The sequence below is a fragment of the Leopardus geoffroyi genome, chromosome C2 (genome assembly GCF_018350155.1).
Source record: "Leopardus geoffroyi isolate Oge1 chromosome C2, O.geoffroyi_Oge1_pat1.0, whole genome shotgun sequence".
NCBI lineage: Eukaryota > Metazoa > Chordata > Mammalia > Carnivora > Felidae > Leopardus > Leopardus geoffroyi.
Window position 1 is genome coordinate 45,714,263 of NC_059333.1, and position 21,885 is coordinate 45,736,147.

Below are 21,885 nucleotides of genomic sequence, written 5' to 3' on the forward strand. Positions count from 1 at the left end.
TGGCATGTGGCCTTGCCTTTGTCTGTGCTTAGGCAAAGTACACAGTGGCCTTGCTCTGTCTCATTTTGTCATGGTCTCAGAGTAACCTTGTCAAGGCTGGTATAGTGTGTGATAGGAGAGTTACATAGCCCAGCTGTGAGACCGAGGACAGCTTCTGATTGTTGAGCTGCTAATTTTTTCTTTCTCATTTAGAAGGGACTGCTAGTAGTGGAGATTAAATTAGATGGATTTATCAGAGCAAGTTTTCTGAAGGAGGGACCTCAAATCTTGGCCTTTACTGCTTATGAGAAACCATCCCCATAGAGGACTGAGGAAGATGGACAAGGGAGAGGACACTTTGTGGAGAACATTCCTATCAGAGGGAAATAGCAAGTGTAAGGAAAGAAATACCTCATTATACCTGAGAGATATGTTCTAAAAAGCCATCAGGAGTGTGGCTCTTGGCTTCATTGACTCTCAAGGGGTTGGAGGTAGGGGAAACCAGAGTCTCAGGACATGGGAGAGCAAATTTTGGAAACCTTCCAAGAGATTGTGAGGTGGCAGTCCCCCAAATGGATGGTCCCTCACCGCCTCCACAATTCTCTCACGGTTTTAATTTGGGTATGTAGACTTTAAATGGAAAATCCAATACTAATTGTTATTATAATATAATAACAAAATATTAATAATAATACACATCCCAGACAGCACTAAAACCACAGACCCTGGAGCCAGACTTCCTGAGTTCAAATTACAGTTTTACCACTTTCTAGTTGTGTCACAATAGGCAGGTTATTTAGCCCATGTATCTCAGCTTCTTCATCTGCAAAGTGGGGATAATAATGGTACCCACCACAAATGTTTGTTGTCAAGATCAAAATATATATTTAGTTTTTAGATCTGGTTCATGGTAAGCAATGTATAAGTGCTCCCTGTGTAATAATGATGGCGACAATGATTGGAAAAGAAAAAAAAAAAAAACAAACTATAGTTAGCACCATATTCCTGTAGTCCATGAGTTAATGATGCACTAACCAGTATATAAAAATGTTCGCACATCATAGTGAAGAATAATTTATCTTACTGATGGTTATGTACAGGGCCTCAACTCTTGCTACAAGGACAATAATATAATGGAACAGCCTTTGGCAATATCTTAAACTATGCATTTGATTTAGATTATTTTTTCCTCTCTGATATGTCTTATACATTCAGGCCTTCCACAGATAAGGGTTTTAATACATTTCCTGACTGCAATTTTTGGGCTTTGCCTGAAGAATGCACTAGGAGTCTCAGATCTTTAATTGAGGCAACCATATTTAGTGTCACTGAAATAAGTGTGATAACAGCTTGATGGTACAAAGTTTGACATGAAGAAAACACCTACCTGGTGATAATAGGATACATAAATTTCAGAGAACAAAAAAAAAAACAAAGAAAATTACCACTCTGCCTGTCTTGATCAAATAACACCAGTGTTTTCTATTTATTTCACTACATTCAAAAGTTTATTTGGATTACTATGAAATGCTAACAGAAAATCACTTGCATTATGGGCTCAAGACAGGTGAGGAGTTTTAAAATATTGGTGAGCTTCTATTTTCACTAGCAAACTTATTAAGGCAAAATAAAAAAAAAGAAATATCTGTTTTATTGTGGATATTTATTATAACAAACCACAGTGGTCCAAGAAGGAATTTGAAGTACCTTAGTAGGCCTGGATGTGTAAGACATTAATTTAGACATAGGTACATACCTTTTCTCTCAAGGTTCAGAGCTTCAATAGTAAAATGTCAAACATCTCTACCAATTGCCATTTTTTTAATGTCTGAGAGAAAATCTTTAAAAAATTTTTTTTGTAATTACAAAACTGAAAAACTACAGCCTCCTTTTCCTGTCAACATGAAACATTTAACCTCCAACAGGTTGAGAGTATCATTAAGTAAAAACAGACTTTTCTTGTTTTGATGTCAAATTAAACAAGATTTATAAAACTCTAATATCATATGCACTGAACTTGGGGACCCCACTCTAGTATGAGTTTTCTATTTGCTTGTTTGTTGGTTTAACGTAAATAGAGTAAACTCTCGTGTTAGACTGCTTTCTATTTCTAATAGACATGTTTACACATAATTTAGAAGCAATATTTTGTCTTATTTCCTTCCTAGGGGTTTTTATTTTTCACTTAAAAAATAACTTAGCATTTATAGCAAAAGGTGGTTAATATTCATGTATAGTCAATATTTAGTTGATTATAATGAATTGGTTCTTCTTTGGACCAAATAAGGATAATTGAAATCTATGGTACTTCAAAAATTTAATTTGGTTCTCTACACTTAAATTTACATTACATTGAACTATTAGCCAGAACTACTAGCTAATAAACTAACTGAAGATACTTTAATTTTCATTTCTTTCACCATTCCAAAGATTCATATAACTTAAAGTACATGAACAGCACTTTACATTTGATAAGCACTTTTATATATAGCATCACTTTTGATCTTCCCACTATCCTGATGAAGAAGGGACATTATAGAATTATGGAAGATTTTATTATTATCTTTACTTGATAGATTAATAAATTGGTGATCAAGCATCATGCTCTTGAGCAAATGTAGGTAATTGGCCTCAGAAAAGTTAAGTCTGGAATTTCAAGTTTTATTGAATTTATTGCATTGCACTAAGAAAACTTCCAAACTTCTTTCCCACGATAACCTCACTTGCCACCCTTGGCTTCTGACCTTTGAAACATTGTCTTCATTTTTCTCGCTCCCTCTGTGCACCCCTGCCTGGAACGTTGCTGCTTTTCTTGAATATCCAAATCGTACCTATCGCTCAACATCAGCAAAAGTTTCACCTGCTCCAGGAAGCCTTCTAGCTTGCCACTGTTCTTAGTTAACTAATACACCATTTGCAGAGATTGGTTCTTATGTTCTTGAGTGTTATATTTGTTCAGCTAAACTCTTCTGCTAGACTATAAGCTCCTAAGAACAGAGACCAAGTCTTACACTTCTTTGAACTCACAGCACTGTAGCACTGGATATGTGTATATGTATACATATATATGTATACGTATATGTATATGTATACATATACACATATGTATATGTATACATATTAAATATGTATATTTAATATATATATTAAATATGTATATTAAATTTGTGATAAATATTTGCCTACTATTCATTACTTCCCAATGAAGCCATTGCTGAGCCATAAATTATCTTACTATGTTTGTATTCCAACCATGTGACTTGTAATTTAGCCTGTATAATCACCTATTATAGTTGAGTTCAGTGTAGTCATTTCAATATGTTCATGTACCAGTTGACCCTAGCATTGATTTCTGGTGGTAGTGAAGCTCAGATATATGGTCTGCAGGATCAAGTCAGCTACACATGCCTGATGGATTCCCTGAATAGAGCAGACATTTGGCCCATATTTCAGTATTGAGAACAGGAACAGGAAATGTTATACAGTGATTGCTTTTCTATAGAATTACATTAGCATCACCCATTCTGCTAGTCATAATTTCTCTGCAGATCAGGGAGATCTATCAATGGCAGTTACTGTGCCTTACCATATGAAAGTGCATTCCATTATTCATTATAAATGATGCTGATCAAGCACATCATCATTATAAGTTTAATTTTTAAGAAAGAAATCTCCATGTGGAAATGACACAGTTGACAGTCATTATGTTAAAAAAAAAAAAAAAAACAGTACCGTATGACAACTCAGTTCTTCTGGAATGTAAGTATTCTGCTTAAACAACTACTTTTGTTCATTTTTTTTTTTTTTACTTTTGTTCATATTTTAAGGAGAATTTGGAGAAGTCTGTAGTGGGCGATTGAAGACACCAGGGAAAAGAGAGATCCCCGTTGCCATCAAAACTTTGAAAGGTGGCCACATGGATCGACAAAGAAGAGATTTTCTAAGAGAAGCTAGTATCATGGGTCAGTTTGACCACCCAAATATCATTCGACTGGAAGGTGTTGTCACAAAAAGTAAGTACTGATTCTCTTCATTACTTCTTTTGTATATCTCTATCTTAGTTCCTTAAAATTAACAAACAAACGAAAACCTCACTAGCAATACCACAGCCATTAAGAGGATAATCTAGTTCAGGGGGCGCCTGGGTGGCTCAGTCAGTTAAGTATCTGACTTCAGCTCAGGTCATGATCTCACCGTTCATGAGTTTGGGCCCCCTGATGGCTAAGAGCGTGGAGCCTGCTTCAGATTCTGTTTCTCCCTCTCTCTGCCCTTTCACTGTCCGCTCTCTCTCTCTCTCTCTCTGTCAAAAATAAATAAAAATATTAAAAATTTAAAAAAAGAAGATAATGTAGTTCAGATATCATCTTCTGAACCCCTCAGAATCTTGATATTAGGCTATGACATTATCAGAGTTTGCACTGGTCACCAAACAGCTTTGAAATAGTATCTATTACCTGTAAATCATTTGCTAATTTAACTTGAAGTAATGAATCAAAAGTAAAGGGGTACATGTCTTTCTAATCTCTATAAGCTGTTTACTTCTTCTAAAGCTGTTAAAATTTCAATGTTAATAGAAGAAACAGTTAAAATATTTTAGGTCATTAAGGTAAAATACTTCTGCTTGGAAATAAATTTCATATACAAATAAGGACGCTTTATCTGAAGTAGAACTTCTAAACAAACATTTTTATATGGAACCCATCTACATAAATGCCATTAGAACTAAATTACTTTAATTTATATAAAATGGAAAAAAGAATTAAAAATTCGATGGGAAAAAATCCTGTTTTTACAGAAATAGTGAGCTCAAAGCCATCCCTTTGAACTTTCTTAATATTTCTTAATATAAAATTAATCTTATACTCTAAAAAATAGATTGCTATATAAACACTTTTATTTGAATAATGACAGGACATAAACCTTAACTCATTTCTCCTTATTCACTAAAAATTATAACTTATAAAACCCAATAGCAAATGGCATTTAAAAAAAACAAAAAAAATGTAATTTAAATCTTTGAGAAGCATTTTTTCAAAAAAATGATATTTCTCTTAAACCACTTATATAAAATTAAAACTTCACATCATATTTGAAAACAGGCAAGTATAAAAGCTTATTAAAAGCATACAACTGAGTATGTGTATGAAACTCCTAAGTCCCTCTCATAAGGCATTGACTAACATGCTGCCCAAGGGGAACAGAAGATAACAGCCTTGACAGCCTGGAAGACCCAAAAGTGTACTTTTGAAGATAGCTGTTGCACTGGTCTATTACTTTAGTGACCTTAATGGGGCCTTCTGGTATTTATGTCCTTGTGTTGCTCTCTCCATTGGTTCTGGACTTGTCCATGTGTCTGTGTGGAAGCATCTTACACGTTTGCACTTTGGAGCTTGTCCTCTTACAACACTGCTTCCTGTAACCCAGCCTCCAACACTGAGCAAAACCAGTCCCTATGGTGAAGCTTTGAGCAGTATTGCAAAGAGGAGGAAAAGTAGAATGTCCAGTCGACAGGTCTATCTGAGCTGCCCGCAGACAGTCCGCACTGAATGCCAGGCTTGTGATAAACCATCTCAGACATTGCCACCTCTCCCCACTACCACCACCACCAAAGCCAGATGGCTACAGCTGCAGTTGACATCTTCTAGAGCAAAGGAACCACCTACCTCAATCCAGTCAACCCATAAAATCATGAGAGAAGATAAATGTTTAAGCCACTAAGTTTTGAAAACTCCTGCCACTTAAGAGTTATACAGCTTTAGGTAAATTATTTACCATCTCTCTCCTTTACTTCCACATCTGTGAAAATAAGGCCAAAATAACTCCTACTCTATAGTAATACTGTAAGGATTAAATTTGTTAATATATAAAGCATTTAGCATAGTACGTGTCATAATAAGCCACATTAAACGATAGCCATTATTGGTGCTATGTGCCAGACATTTTACACATACAGTTGACCATTTCATTTTCACGGCAGCTACTATGAGTATCATTGTCCACTGAAGCTCAGACAGGTTAATTAACCTGCAGAAAAACCTCTAATCCAGTAGTATGGCAAGTAGCATGGCTGGTATTCAGGCTGAGTCAAAAAGACCTCTAAAACCCATGGTGTGTGTGTGTGTGTGTGTGTGTGTGTGTGTGTGTGTGTTGGGTTGATTTTTTTTTTCCTTTTTCTATATCATAGTGAATGAATCAGTTTTATACTTTAATTATCTTCATCTTATCTGAATTAAGTGACATTAAATAAATGACAATATGAATAAAATAATATAATACCACTTTTTAAAATAGAGAAAATATTTAGGTTAGTAAAATAAATTACTTCTAAAATGTAAAATTTGTAAAGAACCAGCTATGCCATAATAGCTAGTAAAGACTATAATCTAAAAGAGATAGAAAGACAGAGTGGAAACAATATGTTAATTATTATTTATATTGTCTGACTTCCTTGGCGTTAATTTGGCATGAACTTTTCAAGTCCTCCTTCTATCTTATATCTCTCTGGAAGGAAAAATATACTTTTGAAGTTGGGTCATGAATCTTTGCAAAGCATTTAAAATAATAATTTAAATATAATGTTGAGGTCTTCTTATGTGTATTTTTGCTTGTAATATCTGGAAATGTGTCAAACAATAAATTCAGAGGTTGAAAAGTATCAGATCTTTGTTTTCCCCCTCTGGTAAATCACATTATATGACTTTGTTATGTCACATATTGCCATATATTTTATATGCTAGATATAGATATAGATATAGATATAGATATAGATATGGATAAAAGTAATGAAAAGGAAAAAGATTTATATAGCTCTATGAAGTAGTAAGATTTATTTATCCTAAATCAACTGAATAGGTTTAGTGAGATAGTCTGTGGCACGTGTCTGCCCATTTGAAATACTCCCCAATGCAGTGATTGTTTCATATGTCTAATAATCTTGTCTAAAAATGGGACCAGTGACCTCTACAAAGCCAGATTTGTATGCTTCCTAAGTCAGGGTCCTTGTTCCATTTCAAGAAAAAAGAAAGAAGTGGGGGGAAGGAAAGGGAGGAAAAGATAGTTGAGAAAGGACAGATTCAATATGCTTTTGAATGGCAATCATCATTACAGTTTGAACTTGTAAAAGTGAGCCCATATAAGGGTGCTGGGCTGTTGCTGAGGTGGGTGGTAGAGATAGAGAAAGGGGTAATTCCCACAAAGATAAGTGGGCATATTTATACTCTTATCTTCTTGACTCAAGTGCTATGAGATTTTTAGGAGAAAGGCAATAAATAAATGAATGCTTCATTCCCATAAACACATGGTAATTGTTCCAAGATTGCCCTTAAGTAGCTAAAAGATAGCTAGCAATTAATGCTCCCTAAGGACTACCATATTGCATAAAAGATAATACTGACAAAGATAAAGATGAAGCATAAGTTTATGCAGTCATGTTAGTAGACTATCCTGGGGTTCTGAGAAATAAACTCACAGAATCTCAGTTGAAAGTAATGCAAAATTATAGATCAAAATCTTCATCAGATCCTTTTATAAATTCTTAATAGGGATACTTTTTATCTTATGTATACATTTTATCTCCAAGAGATACATATTACAAAGTTCTTGGGAACACTTTGCTCTTTCATATTCAAAGCATATAACTACTTTTATTTTAAACTTGAAAGTTAAATGATTAAAAGCTGCATTATATAAAAAGTGTGTGTGATAAAAGTTGAACCTATTTATTTGATACGCATCACAATTTCATTAACCTGTTAAGATAAAACTGATATAAACAGAGATTAATCGAGCTAAACCATATGCTTAGCACATACTTTTTGTCCAACAAGCAAATAGAAGCCATTAGTTAGAGAACAGATTTGTAGCCATTAGTAGCATGCATAGTAGCAATTTGTAACTGGTAAGGTATACACCAGTGTCATTAGTTTCTTAACCAAAAGAGAAAGTACTACCCTCCTATAAAAAGATAAGAATAGTGGTTAAATGATGAAGACATACAGTGCAATAACCACACTCCTGAAGCCTGGGCCAGCAGTTTGAATCATGATGATGGAAGGAACAAGAGAGAACTGATGAAGTGCCTATCTCCCAGCTTAGAGGCTGATAATTAAATTTAGATATACCAACTATATCTCAGGTAAATCATAGATCTAGTAAGGAGTAATAGAAACCAATGAGGATAGCAAATGAATTCCCAAACATAACTTCATTTCATTGTAGGACTTTCCTAAAGACATTCTGTGGGGACAGAACAGGAGCTATAACAAGAAAGTGCCAGCATGCCCAAACCTCTTTAAATATGGCAGAGTACTGTGGGTTCCTTTCAGACAGTTTCAGTGGGTCTACACAGGCTCTAAGGGAGTAGATTCAAGTCAGTCAGATACATTGTACAGTAACTGCACGAGAACTTCCCCTCTGGTTCCAGAATTGCATTCTGCTTGTCAAGTAGTACATTGCCCAAGATTTCTGACTATTACTGTTGCCACCAATATGATCTCTGCCTCTCCACCTGGTGTGCATCCAGATACCAGTTACAGGGTCTTGACCAAGTCCTCCATGTCTTTAGGCGTCAGTTTTTTTTTTTTGTTTGTTTTGTTTTAATCTACACAAAAGATTGAAGAGTGCAGATTGGACTAGAAAACAGTAAAAGTCACATTTAGCCCTAATATTTTCTGTTCCATTCCTTTGCCAAAGGAAGAGGGTCACAGATGTTGGTGAGGAAATTTGTGCCATTGGTAACTTATCACCCCACTTGTAATTTTTTAAATAACTTCAGGTTTGTATCAGTAATCCAAAGAGAAGATAGAGAGGTTCCAGAAGAAACAAAAAGTCCCTTTAATAAAGTTTTATTTTAACAATCTGTGAGAGAATGTATAGGTAAAATTTTCCTGTAAGGCAAAATCAAGGTTTGGATATAAGGAATATACATTGTAGGGGTAAATATTCTGCAAAACTGATTCTAAAAAAATAAATTAGATAGTTTTCCCCCCCAACCCACCGGCCTCTGGAGTTCAGCCATTCTGCTAGCTAAGATAGTTTGAGAGGTTTGTTTTGCTTTGTTTTCCGAGACAGTTATTGAGCACCACCAGGTGTTAGAAATTATTTCTGATTAAAACCTAGAGCTATAGAAAAGAAGCACTCAGTGTTCATGAGAAACCCACTTGTTGGTGTCTGTCCACTGGGAGCAACAGACAAGCAGGCCACTATTCCCCAGTGTGATGTGTGGCATGTGTTGTTCTGGATACAGTTATTGTTAATTTATTCATCCATTTATTCAGTGAATATTTACTTACTGGGTGCCCACTCATCTAGTCAGTGGTAATATGGTATTGAAAAAGAGCTTCTATCTACTGGAGGAAACCAAAAGTAATTAAATGCATGAATATAATTTTAGGTAAAGAGAAAAAAACCTGAATGAAGTGAAAGATCAAGCCCTGCCAAGATTTGGTAGGAGAATATTCAGGCAGAGAAAACAGAAACTCTTGTGACTAAGAAAGAAGTTGGCATGTTTTGGGCATCCAAAACATCAGAGGCAAAGTAATAGCAGTAATACAGATTCGGGCATCCAAAACATCAGGGGCAAAGTAATATGTAATACAGATTACATATTCAAAGAAAAAAACCATAGGCAGGCAAAACAGTGAGGGGACTAGTGTAGTAATCCAAGTAAAACATAATGGGAAACTAAATTAGATAAGTAAAGATAAGAAGAAGGGAATAGAGTCAAGAGATATTTCCAGAGTTAAATTGGGAGACTTCAGTGACTGATTTCAGATGTCTTACAAGTTTCTGGTTTAACACAAGAGAAGAAATTCTGGAGAAATGCAGATTTGGAGAGAAAATGATGAATTCTAACTTGATGTTGTATTTGAGGTGCCTGGGACACTTAAAGAAATCCAGGAGGGGCGCCTGGGTGGCGCAGTCGGTTAAGCGTCCGACTTCAGCCAGGTCACGATCCCGCGGTCCGTGAGTTCGAGCCCCGCGTCAGGCTCTGGGCTGATGGCTCAGAGCCTGGAGCCTGTTTCCGATTCTGTGTCTCCCTCTCTCTCTGCCCCTCCCCCGTTCATGCTCTGTCTCTCTCTGTCCCAAAAATAAATAAAGGTTGAAAAAAAAAATTTTTTTTTTAAATTAAAAAAAAAAAAAAAAGAAATCCAGGAATCCTCTGGAACCTGGGTGGACGTCTAGGCTGCAGGTGAAAATTTAAGAGTACTCATCAGATGGATGGTGAGGGGGCACCTGGGTGGTTCAGTCGGTTAAGCATCCGACTTCAGCTCAGGTCATGATCTCATGGTCCGTGAGTTCGAGACCCGTGTCAGGCTCTGTGCTGACAGCTCAGAGCCTGGAGCCTGCTTCAGATTCTGCATCTCTCTCTCTCTCTCTCTCTGACCCTCCCCCGTTCATGCTCTGTCTCTCTCTGTCTCAAAAATAAACAAGCAAACAAACAAAAAGATGGATGGTGATTGGTAGTGGAAGCTATTGGGAGGACAAGCTTACCCAGAAGGTTGAGGAGAACTATCCTTAACAGGCAAACTGAAGATGAAAAGCTTACAAAAGATACAGAAGAAACAACCTAGAAGAAAGGTTCCTAAGAATGAGGGAGAGGCCAATAGAGTAAAGGGAGCTGGGAAGCCAAGTAAGACAAGGATTGAGAATCATCTGTTGGGTGAGGCAATCAGGAGGGCACAGCCCATTACAGCTTATATGAAGATGGTCAGATTGCAGTGGACTATAAGGTATGTGCACACTGCAGTCAGACTGATAGGTTAAAATGCAAATTAGATTGTGTTGATTTCTTACTTACATTCCAGATGCTTACCATGCTATGTTATTCATTCATTCAAGTAATATTTATTATGTACCTAACTACTGTGTGCCAGGCACTTTAATAAGCATTAGGCATTTGGCAGTGAAAAAGAAAGCCAGAATACCTGTCCTCCTGGGTCAGGTCCATACATCTACATCCTCTGGTTTCATTCTTCTCCAGTCTCTTGAATTGTAGATTACATTCCTGCTGAATGATAAAAGCATCTTAAAACTTACCCTCATTTATTTCATGTATCTCTTCCTCTTTGAAATCCCTGAGGAGCTGAATGCAAATGTACCAAGCTGACCCTAATGGGTACATAGATAACTATGATATGAAAAGGATATTGGTACCTAGAAGGCCCAGACTCCTCTGGAGTTACCAGCCTCCTTTTTTTTTTCTCAGTCATGTAAGGGGCAAGGTCATTTGCTCAAGTGATAGGTAAAGGGCTTGGGGTATTCCTGAATGTTTGAAATAGCCCTGAGAAGAGTGAGAAAGAAAACAGACCAGGAAAACTTAGAAAGGTTGTGAGTATCACTGAGGACACAAGAGAACTTGGAGATCATGACAGAACTGCTACCCCAAAGATTGTGGTTAACAAATGTGGTTAACAAAAGGAACGATGAGAGGCAGCAATAAGAGAAGAAATACTAATTTGTCTTAATCTTTTCTCTCTTCTCCTAATATCTACTATTTGCTGCTACTGAAAATAGTGATGAATTATAATTGTGCAATTTTTGGAGTCTCAGTGGATTCTTGGGATATTTGCTGCAAAGCATTTGCCACTTGGAATTATAATGTATACATATTGATAAATAGAAAATGAACTAGGGGTGCCTGGGTGGCTCAGTCGGTTGAGCATCCGATTTTGGCTCAGGTCATAATCTCATGGCTCATGAATTCAAGCCCCACATCGCAATGGCTCTGTGCTGACAGCTCAGAGTCTGGAGCCTGCTTCAGATTCTGTGTCTCCCTCTCTCTCTATCCCTCCCCTGCTCATGCTCTGTCTCTCTCTGTCTCAAAAAATAAATAAACATTTAAAAAATTAAAAATAAAATAAAAATAAAATGAACTAACTGTGACTATAAGAAATAGTAACAAGATGACATACTCTGGTAGGCCTGCGTACCTCACTCCATTCAAGCAGCACTGGGGCTAATTGGGAGCAGCAGCTTATACTCTGCCAGAGTGTGCTTCCCTATTTACGAGAGAGAAGGTACTTCTTCAGTGTTCAGGAGGAATTTATTCTTGTTCCTTCCGTGTTTAAGTATCTGGGTTTTCTCAAGGTCATTCAGTTTAATCACCTTTCTAGATCTGCCTCTAACTTAATGTGTCCTTCCTGTGGTTCTCCCCTCTCCCTAACCAGCCTGCTAATTATCAGGTAGACTGTAATAAGATGTAACAGGTTAAAAATTCTAGTAACAAGTTGCTCAATATGAAGCTAGCACTGTAAAGTATAGAACTAGGAGAGAAAAAGGAATATAAATACAATCTTATGTATACCTAATGCTGCCCTTTAATATCTCAAAATCAAAATGAATAGAATTATCTAGAGGGTGAAATCTTACTCATTTTCAAAAATAAAAATTCCTTCTAAATCATTCATGATGAAGTTTTTTTTTTTTTCTTCTGGTGAAAAGTTTGATGGTGCCGAATTTGAGAAGAGCTATAGATAACTCTATATAATAGACATAAATTTGCATCATGACATCAGGAGCATGAGAACCATTCTACCAGACTGGAAGTTCAGGCAATCAGTCATTACTGAGGAAATTTCACCAGGTTCCTGATGGTCTTATGTAGGACTGGATAAAGAACAGTAGAAGTCTTAATCACTGCAAATAATTATGGGCTCCTTGCATATGTGGCTTCTAATAAAAAACTATCCAGGAACTCCTGGGCACCTTAGTCTGTTAAGTGTCCAACCCTTGGTTCAGCTTAGGTCGTGATCTCACACAGTTCATAGGTTCAAGCCCCATGTTGGGCTCAGCACTGACAGTGCAGAGGCTATTTGGGATTTTCTCTCTCCCTCTCTCTCTGCCCCTCTCCCCCGCAAAATAAAAATTAAAAAAAAAAACTACCCATAAACTTAATGAATAAAAATTTAGCAAGCTCCTTATTTAATTTCATGATGATGCATATTTTAATGCTTATTTTGTTGTTGTTGGAATATGTTACTCTGACTTTTCTCCAATTTTCATTTTGACATAATTTCAAACTTAAGAAAAATTTGTGAAAATAATATAGTTCCCACATAAACTTCACTCGGTTTCCCCTGATGTTAATATTTTACATTAACCATAGGATTATTATCAAAGCCAAGAAATAAATATCAGTACAGAACTATTTGCCAAACTACAGAATTTTGTCCAAATTCTATCAGCCTTTTCACTACTGTCCTCATCTGTCCCAGGGTCCTGTGAGAGTTTCCACATCCCCTTAAGATCTTCTAATCTGTGGCAATTCTGCAGTGTTTCCTTGTCTCTCATGACCTTGACACTTTTCAAGAGTACTAGTCAGTTATTTTGTAGACTGTCCCTCAGTCTAGGTGTGTCTGTTGTTTTTCCATAATTTGATTTGTGGTTATGAATTTTTGGCTGGAGTATCACAGAAGTTATATACCTTTGTGAACATCATGTCCATATGCCTTATTCCTGGGATGCTAACATCAATCACTTGGTTAAGGTTTTGCCTTCTAGATTACCCACTATAAAGTTACTTTTCCCCTTTTGTAATTAATATATGTTTGGGGGAGATAATTTAAATTATACAAATATCCTGTTTCTTTTCAAACTTTTCCCTACTAATTTTATCCATAGTAGATCTTGCCTACAGCAGTTATTACTGTTATTTTCTAATGGTGAGTATTCTGTTTCTTTAGCTGTTCTATGTTTATTAATCAGAATACTTCTTTAAGGAACAGTTGTATTTCAGAATGTTCTATAGATAGAATTATAGAAAATGAAGACTTTTGAGTCTGGCTGCTTTCTCTTAGCAGAATGCGCTTGAGAGTCATTCACCTTTGTTGTTGTTATTATGGAGTAATATTTCTTTGTACAGATGTACCATAGTTTGGTGATACATTCAGTAGTTGAAGGACATATGGTCTGCTTTCAGTTTAGATGATTGTTAGTAAAATTCTGTGAACATTAATGCACAGGTGTTTGTGGGAACACATATTTACATTTAACTTGGGTAAATGTTTGGGTATGGAATGACTAGATTAAAAGATAAATATGTGTTTAATTTTGTGAGAAACTGCCAAAATGTTTTCCAAACCTGATGTACCATTTTACATTTCCACTAGTAATGATGGGTTTCAGTGGTTCTGTGCTATCGACAATACTTGGTTTTGTAACTTTTTTTTAAAAAATTAGCCATTCTAGTGAACCTATATCAGTATCTTATTGTCATTTTAATTTGCATTCCCTAATGACTATTAATTTTATCATCTTTTCATATGTTTACTTGCTATCCATATATATCTTCTTGGTGAAATGTGTCTTCAGATTTTTACCTATTTTCTTGCACTGGGTTAGTTTTTTCTTAATTTTGAGTTTTTAAAGTTTGAAAAAATATTTTCTAGATACAGTTCTTTGTCAGAAATGTGATTTGTAGATTTTTTCTGGTTTTTAGCTTGTTTTTTTTATCTGTTTGTTTGTTTTCATTTTTGTTTTTTATTTCTTTTTGTGTTGTTCTATGAAGTGTGTCTTTAACAGTGTAAGTTTTATAAGATTTGGTTATATCTAATTTATATTTTTTTCTTTTATGGATTATACTTCTTGGTGTGATATCTAAAAATTTTACCTAACCCAAAGTTACAAAGATTTGTTCTTCTTTCCTCTAGAAGTTTTATAGCTTTGCACTTTGCATGGAAGTCTATGATCCATTTTGAGTTTAGTTTTGTATGAAATGTGAGGTATGGGCCAAGGTGTTTTCGTTTTTGCTTTTGGATTTTTTTTTTTTTTTTTTGTATATTTTTCATTTCATCACCATTTGTCAAATCAGTTGTTTTTTTAAATAAAACTGTTTACTCATTTTTAAGATTCCTTCTTTGCTTCAATGGCTTTCCTTTACCTCTTTCACCCACCAGACAAACCTCATGCTGCCAAAGCTAGAAATTCAAGGTTCTATTTGATTGGCCCCACTCACAACATACCTTAGCTTTATCTTCTGCCTTTTATACCTTTAAGTTTATATTCTATTAACAGTGAATCCTTGGTAATTCCCCTGAACACACTATGCTGTTTCTTATTTCACATATTTTGGGGAAATTGTCCCTCTCCTCTGCCCCCATCACCCTTAACTCAGCCAGGAAACTCTACTTATAAGGGGATGACACAGTTTATATGAAACTTCCTTTCTAGATCTCTGCAATGGGTTAGCCATCTGCATTGCACTTAACATGTTGTACTATAACCACCATTTATATGTGGCCCAGAAGTCTGTTGTATTCTTAGCCCTTATACCACAGGATTAGGGCCTTAGCACCCTTTTCTGATGCCCTGAGGTTTTGTTCTGAAACAGTCCAACCAATCTGTTAGTTGCTACCTGTTGGGGCTCCCTCTTATGTACACACTACCTGCTAACAGCTATTATGGAGGTTTCCCCAGCCCAGTCACTGCCTATCAGTAGAATAAAACAATCCTGCCATTAATGCATTTATCTGGGTTTTCAAAACCCCAGAATTTTGTGGGGTCCTGTGCTAAGTGGAGCAAGGAAATAGTCTTTCTCTACTTGGTTCCTCAGGGTTTCGCTTAGATACCAAAGCTGTACTCATGTACTCTGAGCAGCTAGAATCTCTCTGAAACAGGTTTATTTGGTTTCTGATGACCCTTAGTTTCTTGATAATAAAGAATGTGTATGGCTGTGTATGGCTACCTCATTTTCTCTACTTAATCCCAATTTTCTATCCCAACTCTACTTCATTCTCCCCTCCATCTCCCTCCTCCCAAATTTCTAATATATATCCCCTACTATGTATTTTAAACTTATTTCCTTTTGAATAGAATGGGAAATCCTTTGTACTGGAATGGGCATTTGGGGGGAGGTCAAGGTCTGTTGAAGACAGTTTTTATTTTATTTATTGTGGCACCTGGCATGGTGCTGAGCAATGGAGTAAGCACTAAGTGCATATGGATGAAAGAAAATGATATGAAAGGGAGAAAGGAAGGAGAAGATAGGGGTAGAATAAAAAGAAGAGAAAGAAGAAAGAACGAAAGAAGGAACTTAATTTTTTAGACTTCAAGGCCAGTTCTAAATCTGAACACTGTCTAACATCAATCACATTTATATGAAATTGGCAGCTTTTGTCATAATTGTGATTCTCTGTACTTTTGTAGTTTTTCATTCCATTGAGCAACAATCATATTTTTAGCTGTTTTTGTCCTCTGAAATTTTCGCTGCCTACTACATTGCATTATAATTATTTAGGTACGTGTCTCTTTCTACTGTAGATAAGAATCAACTTGGAAGTAGGAACACAACTAATTCATCTTTACGTACTTCTACGTTATGTAGTCTAAGTCATATCACTTATCATTCAATCCCAACTTCAGAATGGATGAAGAAATATGGTAGTGTGTTTCCTATGCCTGAGAAAAGAAAGTAGGCACAACTTAGTCCGCTCGTGATTGAGATATAGCAACACAGTGATGTGAATTTATCGACATTTTTATTAGGTTACATCAATCACTGCAAGTGAATTTATTCATTTTCCACTCATCACAAATGCCAACCAGAGACATCAGTGAGTTTTTTTTCTCCTTTTCATTCAGATGCAATGACTATTTCAGGTTTCTTAGCCCTGAAAATAATGCATCGACCTTTCCCCTAAACATTAATGGCATGATTTCCTTGAAATAAGTTCAGTTTTCATTTTGGCATAGCTATATATTATATGAGACATGCTATTGTATTTGGTACAGCTATCCATAAATATAGAAAGCTATAGCACCTCTGCGACTTGATCACTATTTCATGTACCTAATCACTGAAGTATTCCATTACACTGGAATGAAAGTATACAGAAATGCCTTCCATTAGCTACAGTTTCTGTGATTTAATGATTTCTTTAATATAGATTACATATCATTGCAAGAAATCCCAGGATATTCCCTGGGGAAAACAGGTCTGGATAGGAAGCATAAGGCTGATGGAGAAAATCAAGCAAAGAAAGGGGCCACTCCAAAGAAAGGAAGAATCAAGGGTCAGTCTACTGGGATTTCTTAGTTTGTTTCAAAAAATGCAGAAACTAGTTATTTCCCTGAAAAAGGATTTGTAATTCATATCATTATCTTACATTTTAGGTAAATAACTTTATATATTAAAAAAAAAAGTTCCCTTATGTCACTGTCAGTATTCCAAGTTTTTTCTGCCTGAATCAAACAATAGTCCTGGGTCATAGCATTGATTGATAATAGATTCAGAAAATATTTCACACTACCTCCAAGTAAAACATTTGGAAGACTACATTTGCCACATGATTAAAGTTTTAATTGTACAACATGTAAAGCTTAAAACTACTATTGTTTTATAAGGTGAAGCAAATGAAGCCATTCCTATAGGTAAAATATTGCTACTAATCATTTGGTATCTTCCCCAAGTTTTAGCTACAGGGAAATTCTCAGTTGTTAAAGTGGCCCACCCTTCAGTCTAAGTATAGATGTCTACACTTCTTACTAATTAAGAAATTGAGAACTGTCCAGGAAAGCCGATAAGAAAAAGATTGTAGGAAAGCTAGTATGAATGGAGCAAATCCCTCTCTAAATCAAATTTGAATCCCTTCAAAAGCTTATGAAGAATCCAGTTGTAAATTTCATGGTTGAGGGGTATATTTCTGCTTGTGTTAAAGATGTCTCCTATACAATAGGAAAAAAAAACCTTCTTTTAGGAAATAATGTGTTATTCAAAGACATGATGACAAAAGCCATACTATCATTTAGAATCTTGATGTCAATCATGGAAAGATAAAGTACACCTATATCAAACATTAACTTCTCTGCGTAACACTAAAGGTGGGTATTGCAGTAAATACTAGTTTTGTAGTTTCTACATTTTGTTCAGAAACTACCTCCTTATTGATGCAGAAAACAATTATTATCTAGTTATAAATACCATATGCTAGTACCATAATAGTGTAGATCTTCCCTAAAAATATGGTCTCAGGCAAACTTCCAGAAAGCAGGGAATATTCTTTGCTTTATATCATTTCAGCTTTCCAAAATTTTCGCAGGAAACCTCTACTTTCCCATAGTCAGGGAAACCTATATTCTGATTTTCAAAAGCTGTAACTTTTTCTTTATTATTATTTTTAAATGTTTCATGTCCTTTTTATTTGCCCAAATGGAAATTTGTCCTACAAAATATTGTCCTCAATGGTCAGGACAGTTATAGTTAAATGAACATATTGTGGAGCCTGTTAATGTCTACTTTGTGACTCTCTCATACCTTAAATTAAAGATATCTTTCTGAAACTAATGCAATTGCCTTGTAACTCCTCTTCTTGCTTTCACTGTTGCCCTTACCACAACCCACTTTCATACTCAGAGTGATTTAAAGAAAAAATGTGCAAACTGCACTTAGGAAAAAAAATTGCCAAGTCTTTACTTTGGTCTGCAATGCCTTTAATGATCTGGACCCTGCTTTCTTCTCAGATGTTGTCTTCTACTTCTGTCCCCTCCTACCACCCTGTGCTCCAGACCATCTGTGTTCCTGGAACACACCAAGCTCACTGCTGCTTCAGGGATCCCCATGTTCTTGTTCACTGCCATGATTTTACCAAATATCCTTACCAGACTGGTGTCTGAAAATATGAATACCCTACCTCCTCTCCCCAGACACTCTTTATCCTATATCTTGCCTTATTTTCTTCTCTTGTACATATAATTTTATAAATGGTGTAGTCTTTATTCTGATGTGCTTAGAATACTCTGCACCAACGAATGTTCTAGAATATACAGAAGTAAACACTCTGGAGATTTGCTTTATAAATAAATGAACCATTTTAACAATATCATTAAAACAATACCATACTAGCATTTCTAGAATTCCCAGTTTTACTCATGCCATTATTTTGGCACATTACCAACTATAGATTGTTTAGACCAAATAGATTATTCAGTCTAAAACTTAAAATGTAGACTAAAGCGCTATGAAATATTTTTATAATATATCAAATTGTATATAATAGGATTCTTACCTTTTTATAATTATTTATAAACCAGGCATATCATTAATATAAAGACTCTGGAATTGGGATTATGTAGTAAATAATGAAGTTATCAAACACTGCATATGTTGAGAATTGTATAGAGAAGTCATTCCAGTTTAGATGGATTAGCCTGTTGGCAAATTAGTTAATAAAAATGAACTCAAAGAAAAGCTTGAAGCAGAAAATTTTTAGAAAGTAAATTAACTTATGAAGCATATTTATTGGAAAGCAACATGCGTTTTTTTTTAGCTAAATAGATTCCCAAAATAGCAAACTTATTATTAACTTAATAGTTTTTTGTTCCAATAAAATTATTTTCTAAACCAAGTTAGTGTTTATTTTTGGATTATAGCCTTAGAATAATTTTGTTTTGTTTTCATTTGTTATTTTTCATATTGTCTGTACTTCCTAAAATAAACAAATATTGTGTTGGGATTTTGTTTCTAAGCTATGATGAAAAATATCTTTATATTAAATTGAACAACCTGACAAAATTGCCACTTTTATAGATGAAAAATTATTGAATGTAGGAAATTCCATATGCCTCTACCTATGAGTTAGGTTTCATTTCTAATAGACTCAATTTGCAAGAGAGTTGGCCAGTTTATAAATAGAATGTTATCTGTATACATACTTTTTTCTATAACCAAACCCTTGAAACAATGGAGGGAAACATCTCCCCAAATAAAATAGTAAATTAATCAGCAACACAAAACCAACTCATCCTAATTTAAGAAAAAACAAAAATAATTTACTGAGCCACATACCTGAGAAGTGTAGTAATCCAAGAACAGCTACATGCAGGGGTTCAAAAAAACAGTGAAATCACTGATGGATGGATGGATGGATGGATGGATGGATGGATGGATGGTTAGATAGATGGATAGATAGATAGATAGATAGATAGATAGATAGATGATAGATTAGATAGATAGCCTCTACTTTTCTCTGCATGCTCCCTTTGGCTTCCTTTTTAGGCAGATTCTTTCTCCTTGCTGGAAAGATGACTCCCTGCAGATCTATTGACTAAATTGTCCCTAGCTGGGCCACATGCCCATCTTTGGTATAATTGTGTCCAGGTGGATGGGACGCTCTGGGCAGACTGTGTCACATACCTCCCCCTCTGGAAGGAGAAAAACTTACAAGAATAGCTTGGAACAAACAAGGGACATTTCCCAAAAGGAAAGACAACAAAGAAGTAATTAGTGCTCACTTCATGGATTTTTAAAAAAATCTCTAGAAAATTAATTTGTTTGGTCTTGATAGTTATGAGCATAACTCTATGCTTGTGTGTATAATCTATATATAACAATAGGAGACACTATCAGATTTGCAGGGTGATTCACAACAGACTGACAAGAAAAATATTTTAGGAAACCAAATACATTGCTAACAGCAACAAACTAGTATACCTATGATTATGCTGTTTATTAACTATAATTTTTATTTTTTTAAAAGCTGCTTGTAAATGGAGCTAAGAAAATAAGTGGACCTTTTTGCTATTTAAATTTGTACTTAAACGGGGCGCCTGGGTGGCGCAGTCGGTTAGGCGTCCGACTTCAGCCAGGTCACGATCCCGCGGTCCGTGAGTTCGAGCCCCGCGTCGGGCTCTGGGCTGATGGCTCAGAGCCTGGAGCCTGTTTCCGATTCTGTGTCTCCCTCTCTCTCTGCCCCTCCCCCGTTCATGCTCTGTCTCTCTCTGTCCCAGAAATAAATAAAACGTTGAAAAAAAAAATAAATTTGTACTTAAACAAAATCAAAAATATAAGGAGTAAAAACAAATCATAACTTGCCATTTAAAAAAAAACTTTGTTAAACATAATGTGATTTTTCTTCTGCCATCCAGTTCCATCTCCTAGAGTTAATCCCTGTTAATAATCCAGAGATCATCTTCCTAAATTTTCTATACATGTATATATAGAAGCATCTGTGTCTGTACCTCTCTATATACAGTTTTATTCACTGGAATCATGCTATACAAATTAGTTTCAATATTTTTTTTTTAAATTAGGCATTCTATTATTGAACATTTGGTTTGGCTATGAGTAACTTAACAGCTATAATCATGGTAGTTTAAGTAATATATAAATTTCTTCCTCACATGAGTCTAGATAGACAGTACAGAGCTTTTTAGAGGGTCCATGGTCATTTGAGATCAGTTTCTTTCTATCTCATTTTCCACTCCCCACTGCATAGGACTTCAATCTCCCTGTTATGGTTCTGCCCTAGTTCTACCTGTCCTGGCCATCTCTAGCCAGCAGGAAGGAGGATGCTGCTTGCTACTCACATTAAGAACATTCTGCAAAAGTTGTGTTGAGAACAGCTGCAAGGGAGGCTGGGAAATGCAGTCCCTATCTTAATGATATTGTTATCTGTATTAATAATGCCTTCTTATTTTCTGTATTTTCTGATGTTTTGACATCTGGGACTTGCTGATCCTAAAGAAACTGCCCCTCCAGGGCAATCAATTCCTAGAGAGGGTAGTGGACTCATTCACAAGTGGCCCTTTCATATGTAAACAAATCAATCCAAAACCTATACACACACACCCCCACCCCACACCCGCCACCTTCTTTATTGAACTCTCCCATCCCAAACTATTATTCCCTGGTCCTAACTATCCTAGAGCCAAGTATCAGACAACTAGGCTCAGCCCCTATACCCTGAAGCCCCAGAAATTATTTCAACTAGTCAACTGTAAACTCACTTGATCAGCTTACATTGCCTTGCTCATTCCTTCCTGCTAAAATCCCAGGTAAGGCTCTCATCCACATTTTCCCCTCACTCTTGTTACCTCCTGACCAACCATGGTGCTTCTCATGTGGCCCTGTGTGGTGTGTGATGTTTCCTGTTTCTAGTAGGGATGTTTGAATATAAAAACTCATTCCTGTAT

General features: G+C 35.8%; 1 protein-coding gene across 7 annotated transcripts in view; it reads left to right on the forward strand.

The window, feature by feature from the left end:
• The window catches only part of EPHA6 (EPH receptor A6), an 868,006-nt gene that overhangs the window by 657,781 nt on the left and 188,340 nt on the right, over window positions 1-21,885 (forward strand). For all 7 annotated transcript variants that reach the window (XM_045501713.1, XM_045501716.1, XM_045501714.1 and 4 more), the window contains one exon: window positions 3,807-3,992. In XM_045501713.1, coding sequence (XP_045357669.1) covers window positions 3,807-3,992 — 186 coding nt within the window. The remainder of the gene's footprint in view (window positions 1-3,806; window positions 3,993-21,885) is intronic.